This window comes from Boleophthalmus pectinirostris, unplaced genomic scaffold, assembly GCF_026225935.1.
Source record: "Boleophthalmus pectinirostris isolate CB_2022bp ecotype Guang Dong unplaced genomic scaffold, ASM2622593v1 HiC_scaffold_14, whole genome shotgun sequence".
Classification (NCBI taxonomy): Eukaryota; Metazoa; Chordata; class Actinopteri; order Gobiiformes; family Gobiidae; genus Boleophthalmus; species Boleophthalmus pectinirostris.
Window position 1 is genome coordinate 24,642,711 of NW_026571047.1, and position 19,912 is coordinate 24,662,622.

Here is a 19,912-nt window from a genome sequence, read left to right on the forward strand (position 1 = left end):
GATTACACAGACATTTTGCCTTTATTATTGTACAGAAAAAAAATTACTTAATAATAAATAATAAACTGTGCTCAAAAAAATACATATTGTAAAGATGAATGACTGAATACTCCTTTCTGATTGGTGGTGAAGTGTAGCACTACATTCCAGGGATCCAGATCCATTCATTCATTTTTCAATATAAAACCAAAAATCAGATAATGAAAAAACAACTGTTTTCTTCATTATTTGTCTCCAAAACCAAAATGAAAAAACAGATAACGGGCATTTCCCGTTTCCATGACTTGAACTGCGAAGCCGGACTTTTGCAATGCATACGAAATGAACTAGGAGTGAATTAAGACTAAAACAAGACTAAACCAGGACTAAACCGTTTTCAGCCCTGGTCTAGTCCCAGTCTCAGTCCCAGTGTGGTCTAAGTGTGGTCCAGGTCTCAGTCCTGGTCTGGTTCTGCTCTCACTCCCGGTCTCAGTCCTGGTCTGGTCGTGGTCTCAGTCCCGGTCTCAGTCCTGGTCCTGGTCCCAGACTCAGTCCTGGTCTGGTTCCAATCAAAGTCCTGGTCTCTGTCCCGGTCTGGTTCCAGTCTGGTCCCGGACCTGTTTTAGTCCTGGTTCAGTCCATATGCGGCATAAAAGTCCGGCATCACAGTTTAAGTCACGGAAACGGGAAACAGCCGTTACCTGTTTTTTTCCATTATTTATTTAAACACAAAATCGAAAACAAATCGTTATCATTTTTTTCATTTTGGTTTTGGAGACAAATAATGAAGAAAACTGTTGTTTTTTTGTTTTCTTATTTTTGGTTTTATATTGAAAAACGAATGAACAAATGACACACTGATTTAAACTGCCCGTGTTCGGCTGACAGGGCAACGACACCTTTCACAAAGGTCAGATTTTGTAGGGATTCTTTTCTACTTTCACAACATAAACCTTTTAAAATATTTTAATTCTCAAAGCATGTAAAAGTTAGTTTTGTAAGACTTAACCTAGCCCCACTCTGAGCCCGTTCTAGTAGCTCTCACTCTGATTGGTCCAAACACTCCACGCCGTGCACATTACCGACGTCACACGGGAGGGAGGAAGAGAAAATTATTTTTGGGACCATGCGCCAATGAGCACAGGCCACTGAAAACGACGCCATCTTGGGTTCACCTTCCAGATTTTCTTATAGTTCTGTGATCACTCCAGGGAGTTCCATAACTGTTACCTAGCAACCGTGGTCTACGTTGGTCCAGAACTCCTCTAATATAACAGAAATTATTATTTGATAGATAAAAATGATAAGAAAACACCTTTATTTTGCTGAAATCATGTTTAAAGTATCAGAATAAATATGTTTCTTAAGTGTGAACTGTGTCTAACGTTTGAACAGAAGTGTCTCGAGTGTCATCAAAACGGGACTCTCTAAAACAGAACTCTCTACTTCCTGTAATTTTCAACACATTTTTCAACTTTTCTTCTCAAACTGCTTCTTGATTATCCCACCAAATTAAGTCAAAATTAGAGAATCGTCCAAACCTGTTATGACGCAATGCTGACTGCACTTAAAACAGTAAACCTTCAATACACAAAGGGTTTCTCAGACATGTGTGAATATAACAAAACACAACTCCAGGTCTGTTTTTGAGAAGGTGACAACATTATGACATGTCTTACAGCTCTCAAGAGTCAGTTTTGTGTAATATAGGACCTTAAAACAATAAACCTTCACTGTGCTATTACGCAGTTGTTGATGTATTTTAGTCAACAGCAGCGGTACAGTAGCTAAATGAGTCAATCCCCGTCTCTTTTGTTTACTTTTCAAACTGCCAATTCTGACTGAGTTGCTGTCTACTTGCAAAAAAGATGGTGGGTTTTTGACAATATAGTTTGATTTAAGAAGATCTATTAAAGGGCCCCTATCACGCTGTTCTTTGTTCCACCTTGTGATGTCTTGTGGTAATACAGGAAGTGCTCCACTGTGTTATTAAACTACATACACTTGCGCTAAAAACATCTGGATGATTTCAGTCCCGGAATTGGCAATCCTTACTGAACTAAAGGTAAAATGAAACTTGAAAACTATCACTTCAACAGAGCATTTTAAGCTTTGGAGATGTAGACAGACTAATAATAAAAAGTTACTCAAACATGTGCAAATGAAACAGAAAGCACAACTCCATGTTTTTGATGAGGTAACAACATTATAACATGGCTTACAGCTCTCAAGAGTCAATTTTAAACACTATTAAAACAAGAGAGGTGTGCAAAAATACTGAAATATCGATATATCATAACGTTTAATGTGATGAAACAGTATCGATATTGTGGGCTGCTGTAAGAGTATTTTTTTGGTATAACACACATTTTAATCATCAAAACAGAGAAAATGTCAAATGTGTCCAATAAACAAGTTTCCTTCCACTAAACAACAAAACTGTAGCTCTGTAACAAAATACTTTAGTAAAATATACCAAAAAATACTCTTGACGATATATCGATACAGCAGCCCACGATATCGATAATGTATCATCAAATTAAACTATACGATATATCTATATTTCGATATTTTTGCACATCCTTAATTGATACTTTGCAAGAACATCAAGCTAGGGATGTTCTATATGCATCTCTATTGTCAGAATGTTCAGCAGTTACCACGGTGGCAAAATGCATTCAATTACACAAAAAGCACAGACAAAAGTTTAAGATGTTTAAGATGTTTAGGTGTTTGATTTTTAGCAAAAAGCTGAGATTGACTAACTGAAAAACTGATGTCCATAATTACGCGGGATAGTCCCAATTTTGAGCCCCGTGTCCCGTATCCCAGTGGATTTATCCAAAACTATTGATTTGTCTGTTTTATATAAGAAATGTCCCTGGTATGCCTATTTTTAACCAATCTGATCTCTGACAACAGTAAAGAGAGGCATACATTGTTATTAGTTTCAATAAAATACAGAAAAGTTGCCTAAAAATGATCAAAACACAAAGAAAATGTGACTATACTGACACATGTTAGTCGTGAATGGGTCGAGTGCAAAACAATTTTCCTTAACTACGCACTTGATTCACAATTTTATTATAAACAAACACCACAAACCAGGGGTGTCCTAGTTTTTTATTTTGAAAATCTGGTCAGATTTTTATTTTCTAATAAAAATTTTAACATATAGTGCTGGGTATCATTAAGAAGTTGCCAATAAGATACATACCTCAATACATAGGCCACGATACGATACGTATTTCGATACAATGCACTTTCGATTCAATATATACGATATATTTTGAATCAATTCGATACTGAAAATCCATTAAATCCACTGAGTTTGTGCAATGTAAATATGAAAAACACCTATTTTACTCATCAAAACACTGAAAATGTCAACACAATTGTAGCTCTTACACAAAAAAATGTAGTAAAATATACCTAAAATTACTCTTGGCGATATATCGATACAGCAGCTCACGATATCGATACTGTATCATCAAATTAAACTATACGATATATCGATATTTCAATATGTTTGCACACCCCTATTAACATCTGAGAGAATAATATGTAAAAATGAGCTGATTAAAATAAAAATGTGAAAAAATTTTGTTTTACATGGGCAGGATGTTCAGCAGTTACCATGGTGACACAAAGCACACATTAGCAAACACTGACAAAAGGTTTTAAAATGGTCTAAAAACTCACGAAAACACACAAAATGGATTTAAACAACACTTTTTCAGGAGTCTGTGATTAATACGAGTGTTCATAATCATGTTTAGGAGTTTGATTTTGAGCAAAAAGATGAGCCTAACTGAAAAACGTTTGGCTAATGCTAGCTAGCTTGTTTAGCTCATATTATGTGTACAAAGAGACGTTTTTTAGCGCACAAATCAGCTCACTTTTTGTAGTTCCAAACAGGGTCTGCTCTTTCTGGTCAGACTGTGTCAAAATAAAGTCAGATTAAAGTCTAATTTGAGTCACAGAGCGTCAGACAGAGTAGTGCTATCATTTAGCTTCAGACAGCTGCAATAAAGTGTAAATAAAGTGACGTGCTGCTGTTTATCGGTGAATTTTACTGTTTTATTTCATTTGTCTAACACTTAAACCTTACATACATTTCATTAAATTACAATTAAAATTATTTACCATTAATTTACAGGGTTTTTTTTGTTATTATTTTGTATAACTACTTAAAAACACCCGTATGTAATGTAACTGAAGATTATCTAAACTAGCGGTGGTAGTCATCTGAGCTCTCGCTGCCGATTTTAACTTATTAATTTTGCATGTGGCTTCCTTACATTGTACATTGTGTTCTGTTTTTACTTGTAATGTAAATCCTGTTATCCCAAGAGACTGGTAGTTCCATTGGTTTTTAACTGAATAATTAAATTAAGTTAAAAAATAAATAAATAAATGGTCTAAAGATTCTTTCTCTTATTATTGGACCAGGCTCAGTTTTCAGATATTACCATAAAATCCCAAGAAGAATTCAACTAGTATTTTCAATTATATGTTTTGCAAAGCATGTCAGAGGTTATATAAAAAGTAAAAAAAATAAAATAAAATAAAAAGTAAAGGACTGTCCTGTAGTACAGATTTTAGGTCTCTGTACTTTCTAATCCACTACATTTTAGATCTGGACTGAAATGTAAAAGTATTTTTATTGAGCTAAAAATGACAAGAGTTTATTTTTTATCAAGTTAATTGTTTGAATAAAAAATATACAAATAAAAACTTCAAAATCGATGCATTTTAAGCCTTATAAGACCTCAAAGTATGCACAAAATAGGTACTTTAATTGATTTTTTCATGTGATACTTTTACTTTTACGTGAGTATTTGTTTGCTCCAGTATCTGTACTTTTACTTGAGTACTTTTTCCACCACTGGCTGTTATTTCACCTACATCTCATCTTCAGTTTTACAGAATTGGGTCACAGATAACATGATAAAGATCCCTACTGTCATTGTTGAAACAGTCCCAATTTTCACACGTGATATTCAGTTTATATTTTCACTTATATGCTTTTTAAAACACAATATAGACTTTGTTACTAAATAAAAAGTAGTACAGAGATGTACTAAATAAGATAATAGCAGTTCAGTCTGTTTAGTCCAGTGGAGCTCATAAAAACCACCACATGGGTCGGTAAAAGTCACGTGACAGTTTGTGGTGTCTGCAGTTCCTGTTTTGTACCAGACTGTGCAAATACAGTCAGCATTTAATATTTCATTTAGTGTTTGTAAAACTCTGTGTCCTGTCCGTCGTTGGTGTAGCAGCAGAGTAGCTGGCACTTTCGCCTCGCAGCAAGAAGGTTTCGGGTTTGACTCCCGAGTGGCCCTTTCTGTGCAGAGTTTGCATGTTTGTCCAGGTGTGTGCACGCAGTATGAGCACACTTCATCATTCTGAAGAGCTTGTCATTAAATACAGTAATAATTGACATCATGATATATATTTTAAATTAATTACAAAAAATATCACAACAAACTCTAACTAAACAAACTGTAAACAATGTAAACCAAATTAGGAAAATCAGCTGGAAAGTCCCCCTAAATTGTACCCTTTATGAAACTAAGTTAGTTAATCTATATACATATAAATAAAAAAACAAACACCATTTTTTTCATTATATATATTGTATTAATTAGACATGCAAGTTACAATATATCTCAACACATTTGTTTTTGTTGAGCATAAGCAAGTATTCTGATATGGGAAGGATGAACACTCTGCTTTTATTGATTATGATGATTATGTTCCTGGCAGGTAAGGAAATAATTAATATTTCTTCCCAAATCAACAGTTACAGACGCTATAGGACATGAGGAGCAAGAAAAAATGATTTAAAATATGATTTCATAGTAAACTTCTGAGCGCAAATGAGGATTATATTGATATTATAGACTGAAAAAACGTGTGCCTCTTTGGGAAGATCTGAAAAATGAGATAAACAAGGCCCGACATTTGGTTTCTCTACATTCACATTTCATTTTTTTATGATGCAGAAGCTGGTTTTCTATCTTAAAAGGGCGTCTGGAAGGAGGAGGGGGACGTTCAAGCCGAGAGAATGGGACGTCCGAGCTGGGACTTTCAAGCCAGGGGGACGCTCATGTCGGTATTCTAAACTGAAGAACATCCCCAATATGATGTCATTGCAAAGTATCAATGCAAAAACTACCACACTAGAGCAAATCCTAGTACATACAATAATTATGTTAGTTTGAATTGAACAATGAACAGCCAGGCTTATATTTGTAACTAAGCAGCTAAAATGTCGCAAAATACTAATACAAAATACACATATTTTTGTCCGTAGTTACACCAGAAATTTAGAGACTCTAGGACTGTGAACAGAGGTGTGTTATTAGATTACTGTAAATATATTATTAATTAGTGGAGGATTTATCCTTCAAATATGCATGTACAATACAAAAACTACCACACTAATGCAAATACAGGTAGGTACACACTAGGGATGTAACGATATCCAAATCTCACGATATGATATTTTCACGATATACATCTCACAGAACGATATTAATTGCGATATAACAAAATTGTGAATATGCTACTTTTTCCTCTTAAAATGCCTCGACAAGACTTAATTCAAAGAAATAAGATTTAATAATGCTTAGAACTGTTATTTCTTCATGTAGTTTGCACCAAAACAGAGCAAAGGATCATGGTTGATGTAGGTCGGTCTGTTTTTTTTTTAGCTATTGCTGCACCATATCAATGAATTTAAGCAAAGAAACATGTAATTTGATATATTGTGATGGTCCACGACATTATTGAGAGACTTTGGACGATACGATATCACGATATTTTGGTTACTGTTACACCCCTAGTACACACAATAATAATTTTTGCTTTAACTGAACAATAAGCTGACAGTAATTACTTTACCAGGCTTGTATTTAGAATGACCATCCAGCTAAGCCTGTCATGATAACAAATTTTGAAATGTGATATATTAAATAAAGTAAAGTAAATAGAAACCAAAGCCTGAAGCAGCATTATCCCTAAACAATAGGAGTGTAACGATATCCAAATATGGTCATGGTATGAACCTCACGGTACGATATTTATTGCGATATGGTGGGAAAGCTCACGATTAGGGATGTAACAATATCCAAATCTCACGGTACGATATTTATTGCAGGTTTTTTTGTGGGGCTAAAAAAACTGTGAATATGCTCCTTTTTCCTCTTAAAATTCCTTGACAAGACTTAATCCAAAGATCTAAGACTTAAAAGTGCTTAGAACTGTTATTTCTTTATGTAGTCTGCACTGAAATGGAGCAAAGGATCATGGTCTATGTAGTTCCTTCTGTTTTTTTAAGCTATTTCTGCACCATAACTCTTAATTCAAGCAAAGACACTTGTAAATCGATATATTGTGATGGTCCACGATATTATTGTGAGAACATTGACGATACGATATCACGATATTTCGGCTATTCCCTAGTATCCCTACTAAACAACTATTCTAAACGCACCATACTGTTAAAAATACGAGCTGCAATAAATAAATAAATGATAGAAATCAAGTAGTACGTTTGTATCTATAATGACTCTTAAATTAAAAGTATCATAACACAGAAAAATAACCATAAATGTCCAAATAGTAGAAAGAATAAGTTAATTAAAACGATAAATATTCTCCCAAAAACTGATTTATCTTGTATTGAACAATAAGTCGATATATTAATTATTATATAGACAAGTCCTATTTTCTACACAAAATGGCCCATATTTTTACCAGTATTTACACCAGAGATTCGGAGAAACTAGGACTGTGAGTGGTGGCAGTTATTAGATTACCGTACCTCACATTACCTCATCTGGCTGAAATTACAGAGGAGAGAGAGATAGACACTTTAGACTGGAGACTTATACATTTTAAACCCATTAGTTCAACACAAAGAGGCCTCTTACAAAAATTACAGCAAAGCAATCGGTGAAACCAGCACCTCGCAAAAAGCACGGCCCAAAATAACCGCTCTTTCCATCTCATTTGGAAATGGGTGGATACGGCTGGTTTACATGGTCCTGGTTTAGTTCTGGTTTAGATCTGGTTTAGTTCTAGTTTTGACCTGCTTTAGACCTGGTTTAGTCCTGGTTTAGACCTGGTTTAGTCCTGGTTTAGACCTGGTTTAGACCTGATTTAGAGCTGGTTTAGTCCGGGTTTAGACCTGATTTAGAGCTGGTTTAGTCCGGGTTTAGATCTGAGTTAGATCTTGTCTGGATCTGGTTTACTCCCAGTTTAGATCTGGTTTAGTCTTAGTTCAGTCCTGGTTTAGTACTACTGTTGATCTGGTTTAGTCTTGGTTTAGTCCTGGTTTAGTCCTGGTTTAGATCTGATTTAGTCCTGGTTTAGAACTGGTCTAGTCCTGGTTTACTCCTAGTTTAGATCTGGTTTAGTCTTGGTTTAGTCCTGGTTTAGTCCTAGTGTTGATCTGGTTTAGTCTTGGTTTAGATCTGGTTTAGTCCTTCTTTATAGCTTGTTTAGTAATAGTTTAGTCCTAGTTTAGTCCTGGTTTAGTCCTAGTTTAGTTCCGGTTTATTCCTGGTTTTGTCCTGGTTTAGAGCTGGTTTAGTCTTGGTTTAGGCCTGGTTTAGTCATGCTTTAGTCCTGGTTTAGATATGGTTTAGGTTTAGTCCTGGTTTAGCCCTAGTTTAGTCCTGGTTTAGTCCAGGTTTAGTTCTCATTTAGATCTGGTTTAGTCCTGTTTTAGTCCTGGTATAGTCCAGATTTAGTCCTGAGTTTGTTCCAGTTTAAACCAGTCTTAAATCAGGTTACGGGTCACACTTGTCTAGTACAGGGTTAGTCCAAGTGTAATCCGGGTTAAGGGGAGACCTGGTTTAAAACTGCTTGAGGTCTGGTTAAAGTTACACTGTGTAACCTTTTCAGAACACCTCCACCAACTGCTTGTCACCATGGAGATGTTATTACTAGGAATGTTCCACTGTATGGCATTCAAGCTATCTCAATTACAGGTGTTTAATTGAATAATTGCAAGATAGATCAGCGTAATGCCAAATTGTGGAACATTTTAGGGAAATAACATCTCCATGGAAACACGCAGGTGATATTACAAAGCCGGGTTACAGGTCAGATCTGTGCAGAGGCGACCACACTCTCACAGTTTCTCAAGGTAATTTGAACCTAAAAAAAAAAGTAATAATTGAATAAACACAAGATTTAAGTTTAATGTCATAGTGTGAAACTTTCCAGACATATCAACTACATGTCCATGGAGACGCAGAAAGAAAACTCAGGTCGGCTTCGTATAAAACAGGCCGTCTGATCATGCACGTGTTGACGCAAATTTGTACTTGAGCAGCCAGATTATTAAAAAAACATATTTGAATAGGGTTCCCTCTTCCTCCTCTTATCTGCAGAGGTCTAGTCTTGTGAGGTAGAGATAACTGTTTCGTAATCAATCTTTCTCCATCTTCCCCTCGGCAGCACCAGGAGACAATAAAACAGGAAGTGGCGTATGATGACAACTTCCTGCCTCGCTAAATTCAATCAACAACAAAACAACAGGATGCACTGGGCTGCGTCTCTATCACGTATCTCCACAAATTGTCCTGTTTTGAATCCATATCTCCTCATGTTATGGCCATATGTTATTACAGTCTGTCCGAAAGGTAAACACTTGAATAAGGCTGTGGAGTCTTGTTTTTGACAGGGGGGGGGGGTTATGTGTGTTTTGTAATGTAAATCCCAAGAGACCAGTACTTTCATTGGTTTTTAACTGAATAAATAAATTAAGTAAAAAAAACTACATGGTCTTTTCAGATATTACCATAAAATTCACAGACAAGAATTCAACGAATATTTTCCATGATATGTTTTGCAAAGGGCTGTGTAACAAAGTAAAAAAAAAAAAAAAGTACTGTACTTAAGTTTACATTTTCAGTATCTGTACATTTTACAGTGGATATTTTTTACTTTTACTTCACTACATTTGAGAGTGGGTATCTGTACTTTTCACTCCACTACATTTTAGATCTGGACTGAAATGTAAAAGTGTTTTTATTGAGCTAAAAATGAAAAGAGTTTATTTTTTATCAACTTAATTGTTTGAGCAAAAAATATACAAATAAAAACTCCCAAATCAATGCATTTTAAGCCTTATAAGACCTCAAAGTATGCACAAAATACTTTAAAAACAGGTACTTTAATTGATTTTTTCATGTGATACTTTCACTTTTACTTTTACTTTTACTTTTACTTCACTACATTTGAGAGCGGGTATCTGTACTTTCGACTCCACCACATTTTAGATCTGGACTAAAAAGTAAACGTATTTTTATTGAGATAAAAAGGCCAAGGGTTTATTTTTTATCAAGTTAATTGTTTTAGCAAAGTAAATACACAAATAAAAGTAAATAGTTGAATAGTTGTGTGTTTTGTAATGTAAATCCTTTTATCCCAAGAGACTGGTAGTTCCATTGGTTTTTAACTGAATAAATAAATTAAGTTTAACAAAAAAAAACTAAATGGTCTTTTCAGATATTACCATAAAATTCACAGACAAGAATTCAACTAATATTTTCCATGATATGTTTTGCAACGGGCTGTGTAACAAAGTAAAAAAAGTAAAGTACTGTCCTTAAGGATCAGGGGTGTGAAAAAATATTGAAATATCAATATATCGTATCGTTTAATGTGATGATACAGTATCGATAACGTGAGCTGCTGTATTAATATATCACCAAGAGTATTTTTTGGTGTATTTTACTCAATTATTTTGTTACAAAGCTACAGTTTTGTTGCTTCTTTAGAGGAAGGAAACTCCTTTATGTGACACATTTTCACTGTTAAGATGATTAAAATGTTTGTGTTTGATATGAACTTTGCATAAGAAGAGGTTTAACAAAGACTTTTAGTATCACAGCCATGATTTATTAACCCTTTTTTAAAAATTGAACTGTATTGAATCGATTTGAAATATATCGTATCAAATCGAAAGTGCACTGTATCGAGATATGTATTGTATCTGCAACTTTTTAATGCTGCTCAGCTCTATTAATGATACATTTTAAGTATCTGTACTTTACTTGAATACATTTTAAATTGGATACTTTCTACTTTTACTTCACTACATTTGAGAGCAGGTATCTGTACTTTTTACGCCATTACATTTTAGATCTGGTCTGAAAAGTAAAAGTATTTTTATTGAGATGAAAATGCCAACAGTTTATTTTTTATCAAGTTGATAGTTTGAGCAAAGAAAATATACAAATAAAAGTAAATAGTTGAATAAGGTTGTGGAGTCTTGTTTTTGTGTTGTTGTGTGTTTTGTAATGTTATGAAATGTTATCCCAAGAGACTGGTAGTTCCATTGGTTTTTAACTGAATAATTAAATAAGTAAAAAAATGTAATGGTCTAAAGATTGTTTCTCTCATTATTGGAACAGGCCCAGTTTTCAGATATTACCATAAAATTCACACACAAGAATTCAACTAATATTTTCCATGATATGTTTTGCAAAGTATGTTACAGGCTGTGCAAAAAAAAGTAAAGTACTGTCCTTAAGGGATAGGGGTTTGAAAAAATATTGAAATATCGCTATATCGTATCGTTTAATGTGATGATACAGTATCGATATTATGAGCTGCTGTATTGATATATCTCCAAGAGTATTTTTGGTACATTTTACTCAATTATTTTGTTACAGAGCTACAGTTTTGTTGCTTCGTTAGAAGAAGGAAACTCATTTATGTGACACATATTCACTGTTATGATGATTAAAATGTTTCATATGAACTTTGCATAAGAAGTGGTTTAACAAAGACTTTTAGTATCACAGCCATGACTTATTAACCCTTTATTTTTTATTGAACTGTACTGAATCGATTTGAAATATATCATATCAAATCGAAAGTGAACTGTATTGAGGTATGTATCGTATCGGCAACTTCTTAATGATATGCAGCCCTATTCAGGATACATTTTAAGTATCTGTACTTTACTTGAATACATTTTAAACTGGATACTTTTTACTTTTACTTCACAACATTTCAGAGCAGGTTTCTGTACTTTTTACTCCACCACATTTTAGATCTGGACTGAAAAGTAAAAGTATTTTTTATTGAGCTGAAAAGGCCAAGGGTTTATTTTTTATCAAGTTAATTGTTAGAGCAAAAATATACAAATGAAAACTTCCAAATCAATGCATTTTAAGTCTTATAAGACCTCAAAATATGCACAAAATACTTTAAAAACAGGCACGTTAATACATTTTTTCATGTGATACTTTTACTTTTGCTTCAGTATTTGTTTGCTCCAGTATCTGTACTTTTACTTGAGTAATAAACTTGAGTACTTTTTCCACCACTACATTTTTGAACTGAAAAGTAAAAGTATTTTTATTGAGATGAAAAGGCCAAGGGTTTATTTTTTATCAAGTTAATTGTTTGAGTGAAGAAAATATACAAATAAAAGTAAAATAAGCTGAATAAAGTTGTGGAGTCTTGTCCATGGGGAGATATAAAAACTGAAATTTGAGCATTAGTTTAGATCAGGTTCAGCAATGGTTTTAGAGTTTTGATTTTGGTCCAGAATTCTTAGTAGTGCTGAAAGGTTAAAGGGTTCATGTTCTAGTCCTGATTTAGTCCAGTTTTAGTCCTGGTTTAGTCCAGTTTTAGTCCTGAGTTCAGTTCTACTCCTCCTGAGTTTAGTCCAGTTCTAGACTTGGTTTGGTCCAGTTCTAGTCCTGTTCTAGTCCAGTTCCAGTCCTGAGTTTAGTCCAGTTCCAGTCCTGGTTTAGTTTAATTCTAGTCTTGGTTTAGTCCAATTCTAGCCCTGTTCTACACAGTTCTAGTCCTATTCTGGTCCTGGTTTAGTCCAATTCTAGTCTTGGTTTAGTCCAGTTCTAGTCCTGATTTAGTCCTGTTCTAGTCAGTTCTAGTCCAGTTCTAGTCCTGATTTAGTCCTGTTCTAGTCCAGTTCTAGTCCTGATTTAGTCCTGTTCTAGTCCAGTTCTAGTCCTGTTTTAGTCCAGTTCTAGTCCTGATTTAGTCCTGTTCTAGTCCAGTTCTAGTCCAGTTCTAGTCTGATTTAGTCCTGTTCTAGTCCAGTTCTGTTCTAGTAGTCCTGATTTAGTCCTGTTCTAGTCCAGTTCTAGTTCTGATTTAGTCCTGTTCTAGTCCAGTTCTACTTCAATTTTAGTTCTGTTCTAGTCCTGAGTTTAGTCCAGTTCTAGTCTTGGTTTAGACCAGTTCTAGTCTTGATTTTGGTCAATAATTCTTAGTAGTGCTTAAAGGTTAAAGGGTTCATATGACGATAATTTGTGATCTATGTTATAATGTTGTTTCTTCGTCAAAAACAAACCTGGAGTTGTGTTTTGTTTCATTCACACAAATCCTGCATATTTAGGTTTTTTGGAGCTACACCTTGCGATGCCACGTTGCAATACAGGAAGTGCTCCACATCTGTTTTCAAACTCCATGCACCTTCACTAGAATCATTTGGATAATTTCAACCCTGGAATTGTCAATCTCTACTAGGGATGTAACAATAACCAAAATATCGTGATACTGTATCATCAATATATCGAATTTTAAGTTCCTTTGAAATAAATAAATGAATGGTTTTACAGTAGCAACAGCTTATGAACATTGGGAACTACATTTCCCATGATTCATTTCAGCGCAGGCAACATGAAGAAATATGTTTTTACTTGAATTCTTGGGATTATGACGGAAATAATTCACACCAAAATCTTGTCAAGGTATTTTAAAACTGAAAAAGTGTCTAGCCTCTTCAAAATATCACAATATCGTAATGTGAGATGCATATCGTGATAATATCGTACTAGAGATGCAACAATAACAGAAATATCGTGATATCGTATCGTCAAAGTTCTCACAATTATATCATGGACCATCACAATATATCGAATTACAAGTGTCTATGCTTAAATGAAGAGTTATGGTGCAGCAATCGCTAAAAAAAGACAGAGGGAACTACATAGACCATGATCCTTTGCTCCATTTCAGTGCAGACTACAAGAAGAAATAACAGTTCTAAACACTTTTAAGTCTTAGTTCTTTGGATTAAATCTTGTTAAGGCATTTTAAGAGGAAAAAGTAGCATATTAACAGTTTTAGCTGTTTAGCCTCCACGAAATATCGCAAAAAATATCGTACCGTGAGATGTATATCGTGAAAATATTGTACGAAGAGATTTGGATATTGTTACATCCCTAATCATGAATCTCTCCACCATATTGTGAGCTTTCCCACGATATCGCAATAAATATCGTACCAAGAGATTTGGATATCCTTACATCCCTAATCTCTACTGAATTTAAGGTAAAAGGAGCTGTTAATTTGAAAACTAAAACTACCTGGATCCGAGAATTTTGAGCTTTGGAGATGTAGACAGTAAACAATAAATGATTACTTAAACATGTGTGAATGAAACAAAACACAAGTCCAAGTCTGTTTTTGAGGAGGTAACAACATTATAACATGACTTAAAGCTCACAAGAGTCAATTTTGTGCAATTACAGAACCTTTAATCAACAAAACGTAAACTGAAAAGCCAAATTTACGGATTACAGATGTAGGTTTTCATGTTATGTTAAGGTTTCAAACGGCTGTCTCATCTCCGTGGGGTCTGATTTGTATATGAGCTGTTCGAACTTGTCCTGAAATGCGTGTGATTCTTGTTGGATCGTCATTCATATTACAGTCCCTCGCACACATTGACACTTCTGGGTGTGTTCAATATGGAGTGAGAACTGAAACTCGATTCGAAACCGCAAACAGCAAGAAATCAAATCACAATATTCAGTCAGAAAAATTACAAGTCCATTTCTTTTTCTTTTTTTTTTTGTTTTAATCCTTTCATGGTTTAGTTTCTGTGATTATGATTGTGATTATGTCATCTGCTCGAAAATCTCACAAAGGAGACGTCGTTCAAACCCAATTACTGTGAAATCAGGCTGTCAGAAAAAAACTGCAAAAACAATTTCACAAAAAAAAAAAAAAAAAAGACATTAATAACTGGAATCAGACTTTGAATCAACTTTTCTGGTGGAGGGTCCGTTAAATTGCTTTTCTCTGTGGAGATGTTATTGCTTTGGCCTGGAATGTTCCACAGTATGGCATTAAACCTTTCTATCTTCATGGAGACCAAACCAGACCAAGTTACAGGTCAGATCTGTGGAGAGGCGACCTCGCTCACAGTCAGAATGTTGTTTTTCTCGGTATTTCTGAGCTCTAAAAGCACCTGTAATTGAGTAAATGTAAAGTAGAGCTGTTTAATGTCACACTGTGGAACATTCTGGGCAGAGCAATGACATCTCCATAGAAACAAGCATGTTACGCTGCCATGGCGATAAATAATTTAAAGCAAGATCTTATATGTTTTGAATGGGAAAGTCATCAAACTGCTGCAAATAACTGGAAGCTGAAACTATACGGTAAACACCTCCAGGAAAAACATAAAGGTGTGTTCACACTTGGTTTGAGTCCAATTCTGTTCTGCTCTAGTCCTGATGTAGTCCTGGTTTAGTCCAATTATAGTCTAGGCCTAGGCCTGAGTTTAGAACAGCTCCTAGTCCTGGTTTGGTCCTGTTCTAGTCCTGGTTTAATCCAGTTCTAGTCCTGTTCTAGTGCTGATTTAGTCCAGTTCTAGTCCTGGTTTAGTCCAGTTCTAGTCCTATTCTACTCTAGTTCTAATCCTTTTCTAGCCCTAGTTTAGGTTAAGTTCTAGTCCAGTTCTAGTTCTGGTTTAGTTCAGTTCTAGTCCTGTTCCAGTCCCATTTTAGTCCTGGTTTAGTGCAGTTCTAGTCTTGGTTTAGTTCAGTTCTGGTCCAGTTCTAGTTCTGGTTTAGTCCAGTTCTAGTCCTGGTTTAGTGTAATTCTAGTCCTGTTCTAGTCCAATTTTAGTCCTGGTTTAGTCCAGTTCTAGTCCTGAGTTCAGTCCAGTTCTATTCCACCTGAGTTTAGTCCAGTTCTAGACTTGATTTGGTCCAGTTCTAGACTTGTTCTAGTCGAGTTCCGGTCCTGAGTTTAGTTCAGTTCCAGTCTTGGTTTAGTTCAATTCTAGTCTTGATGTAGTCCAGTTCTAGTCCAGTTCTACACAGTTCTAGTACTATTCTAGTCCTGTTTTAGTCCAATTCTAGTCTTGATTTAGTCCAGTTCTAGTCCAGTTCTAATCCTGTTCTATTCCTGTTCTAGTCCTGATTTAGTCCTGTTCTAGTCCTGATTTAGTCCTGTTCTAGTCCTGATTTAGTCCTTTTCTAGTCCTGTTCTAGTGCTGGTTTACTTCAGTCCTAGTCTTGGTTTAGTTCAGTTCTAGTCCAATTCTAGTCCTGTTCTACCCAGTTCTAGTCCAGTTCTAGTCTTGGTTTAGTCCAGTTCTAGTCCAGTTCTACTTCAGTTTTAGTTCTGTTCTAGTCCTGAGTTTAGTCCAGTTCTAGTCCTGATTTAGTCCTCTTCTAATCCTGTTTTGGTCCTAGTTTAGTCCCAGTTGTGTTGTGTGTACAAACGTAAACACATCCAGTTTCCACTTGTGTGAACCCGGGAACAGAACCCACAACTTTCTCACATAAACACAAACAGTGCGCCCTCGTGCCCCCACACCGAGGACCACATTTCCCATCCTGCTCCACTCACCCAGTCCTCGTAGTGCCTCGTGCCGTTCTGGAGCAGATCTTCCAGCTGGATGGTGCAGTTGGCCACAAAATCATCATACCCGATCGGCGCGTCATGGAAAACGGACAGCTCCAGGCTCCGTCCCTCCCTCACCTCGGTGCAAAACTCCTGGTGCCAAACGGGGCTGTTCGTTTTGGTCCGGGTCGCGGTCTGTCCCAGTCGGGTTTGGTCCAGGTTGAGCGCGAGGTAAGGGTCCAAAAGGAAAGAACCGCTTTTCCCGACGGCGTGACGCAAGGCCCACGGCGTTGGCTTCAGATCCACCGCCTCACAAACTTTGACTTTCAGGAGACCATTGAACACAGGCATGGCTACTTTTGTGTAAAAAACAAAAAACAAACAAAAAAAAAAAAACACTGATAAAAGGTGCTAAAGTGTGGTTCTGGGAGCGGTGGACCCGTGCAAATTCCAATTACAGGGTCATTACAAATAAATAAATTAAAGCTGCAAATATACGATTGTGAAAGCTAATAATTCATGTCAGAAATTTGGATTTTAAAGTTCTTACATTCACTGGCACGAAAGGATAGCAGGTCTGACATGTGCCAAAGTGGAAAAGACAGCAACACGTAGCGACGGTGAGTAAAAAAACAAACAAAAAAAAACGCCAAGTTGTTGCTTATAGTATGTATAAATCTGCATAAAATGGCAGAACATAAGCCAGTCATCTACATAGTTATGCAATTCACATACAACGCTTTGAGGTCACAGATGAGTGAGATAGAGGATTGTCGTTGTATCATCAAAATTGCAGTATCGCCATGACTATCGTCGACCGCCCCCTCGTTTTTTTTTTTTGTTTTTTTTTCTGCTTCTAGGTGGACCCCAGCGTCGTTGTGAATGTAAAGGATGTTTGGACTTTTTGACCGCTTCCTTTCGCTGATCTGGGGTCACTGCACAGTCCTTTCACATCCAATAACACGGTCCCCCGCCTTACGCATGTGTATCGGTGTAACAACGCGGGCTAAAACACGCAAACGCCACGCAAATGTCAAAATAAACGCGCAAATATCGGACTAACTCAAGACAGCGAGGTATCAATATCTCCCAACCGTGCCTTGTTTTGTTTATGGGCGGTCCTCTCGTGTGCACAATCCCAGTTTTCGGTGCAAATAAACCGGGTTGGGTGGTGAATATTGCGGTGAAACGGCGACTGGAGCTCCGCTGGTTCTGCGTAATTCTCTGGCGCGGTGCTGGAGAGCCTTTTCCCCGGGTCAGGGTGGGGGACAGCCGGAGTAGCAACGCCTAGCCATCCGCTTTTCGGTGCTCCTCCGCTGGATATACCTTCTCCCCGTCTCCTTCTTCGCTGGGCTGGGATTATCCTTTCGATTAAAGTCTGTGCGCAACCCTCTGACCTAACGCGATATTTGCGCGTAATCTCAAAAATGCAGTCTTCTTCTTTTTCTTCTTCTGCTTGCTGCTGCTGCTGCTTCTTCACAGAGGACGTTGCAACAGACGTGGAATAAACCAAGAATACATCACTGTTTTTTTAGCAATGCGCCCCTCTCACACCACACACACTCCTCAATCCGAGCTAGGAGCAGGAAATGCGAAAAAATCGTCACAAGCCGGATGAGAGAGGGAGAGAAAGAGACGAGGGGAGAGAGAGAGAGAAAGAGGGAGAGTTCGCAGTACGTACATTGGAGAGGTGAGTTTTTTTCTTTTTTTTTTTTTTTTTTTTTTTTAGGGGGATGGAATAGAGCTCCAGGCCACAGACAGCCAATGCAGTCAATAATCAGACTGGCCTCATGCATGGTCACACACTCCCCCCCTCTCTCTCTCTTTCTCTCTTTTCTTTCTCTCTCGCTTTCACATAAAGGTACAGGGGAAAAGGCTAAAAATACAAGAGCGTCTGCAGTCTCGGAACACGGCGTCCATTCAAAGTGGCGATTGCATAAAAGGTGTTAAAATCAGGGGTGTTGATAGAAAGCAACAGGCCGTGAAGTGACCAGAAACAAATCAAATGTCTGCACAAAATCGCTTTAATTACAAATACCTCAATTAATCTCACGTTAAACGCAACCCTGCTTTACTAATTTGCATATTTTCACACTGAAATCACGAATTCTCTTTCTTGTATTGCTAAAAATAAAAGTATCTATAATTTATTCAGATGTACAAAGACGTTTACTCAGTACGTTTTGCAAGTTTACTCAAAAATAATAAGCTAAAATAACCAAATTTGTATTTTTTTTTAAAATAGCAAGTGGTGGGAAATGTGACACAAGTAAACAAGACGGAACACAAAAAATTAAATAAATATATCAGGCAAAGCTACATGCAAATGTTTAATCCAGGTTAGAGATGGTTGTTGGACATTGAACGCAACAAAACGTTATCAGCATGTAAACTTAAGAAAAATAAATAAATAAAAACTAAAACTGTCCAAATAAGATAAATTAAATTGTTTATGTACAACAGTAGGTCAAAACATCAAGTAAATACAGATAAAAAAAAAAAAAAGTTGTGTTTTTAAATGAAGTTCCTCTAAGGTTGAATAACTGTACACGTTGTCCTTGAGCGCCCTCTGCCGGCTTTAGTGTAACATCACGAGATTATGACAGCTGGACACGTGACTTAAAGTGTTGGGATTGAACTCGAATCTGAGACTTGGTGCCAAAGTTAAAAATACACTCACATTAACAACGACCCTTAGTCTGTCTGTGCCAGTACAGTCGTGGTGCCAGTTCTGAATGGTTTAAATAAACCTCTGACCAGAACAAACAAACAAATATCAGTCTGCACTCTTCTCTTTTCTCTCTTTAATGTCTCTCTTTCTCTCTTTAATATGATAATTATTTATGTTTTGATTGGTTTGTATTGTTATTTTAATGTATTTCTTATTCTGTATAGCACTTTGAATTACTTTGTGTACGAATTGTATATAAATAAACTTGCCTTGCCTACTCCAGAATGATTTCATTTGCTTCGTCTGTACTTGATTTAAAAGTTGGCCTTCCTCAAATAGCTTAACTGTTCGTTTTATAGGAAATCATTGACCTTTATTGAACTGGTGGGCCATATGTCTAAAGCAGAGGTCATCAAACTAAGGCCCGCGGGCTGACTCCGGCTCTCCACACCCCTTTTACCTGGCCCCCCCACCACTTCCGAAACTTGCCCCATGAGTCAATCCTCAAAAGTCTCATGGCGTATTTTTTTTTTATGACTTTTGGCAAATATAACACATCTGCATCTTGTGTTTGGTTGTTTTTTCAGTTTACAAATTATATTTATATGAAGTATTTATATA

General features: G+C 36.3%; 1 protein-coding gene across 2 annotated transcripts in view; it reads right to left on the reverse strand.

Annotated features, from left to right (window-relative positions):
* The window catches only part of prkcea (protein kinase C, epsilon a), a 126,507-nt gene extending 107,966 nt beyond the window's left edge, over positions 1-18,541 (reverse strand). Inside the window, exon 1 of one of the 2 annotated variants that reach the window (XM_055150212.1) lies at positions 16,627-18,541. In XM_055150212.1, coding sequence (XP_055006187.1) covers positions 16,627-16,971 — 345 coding nt within the window. In that variant the 5' untranslated portion in view covers positions 16,972-18,541. The remainder of the gene's footprint in view (positions 1-16,626) is intronic. The other variant, XM_055150213.1, reaches the window with a different exon arrangement.
* Positions 18,542-19,912: the final 1,371 nt, after the last annotated feature.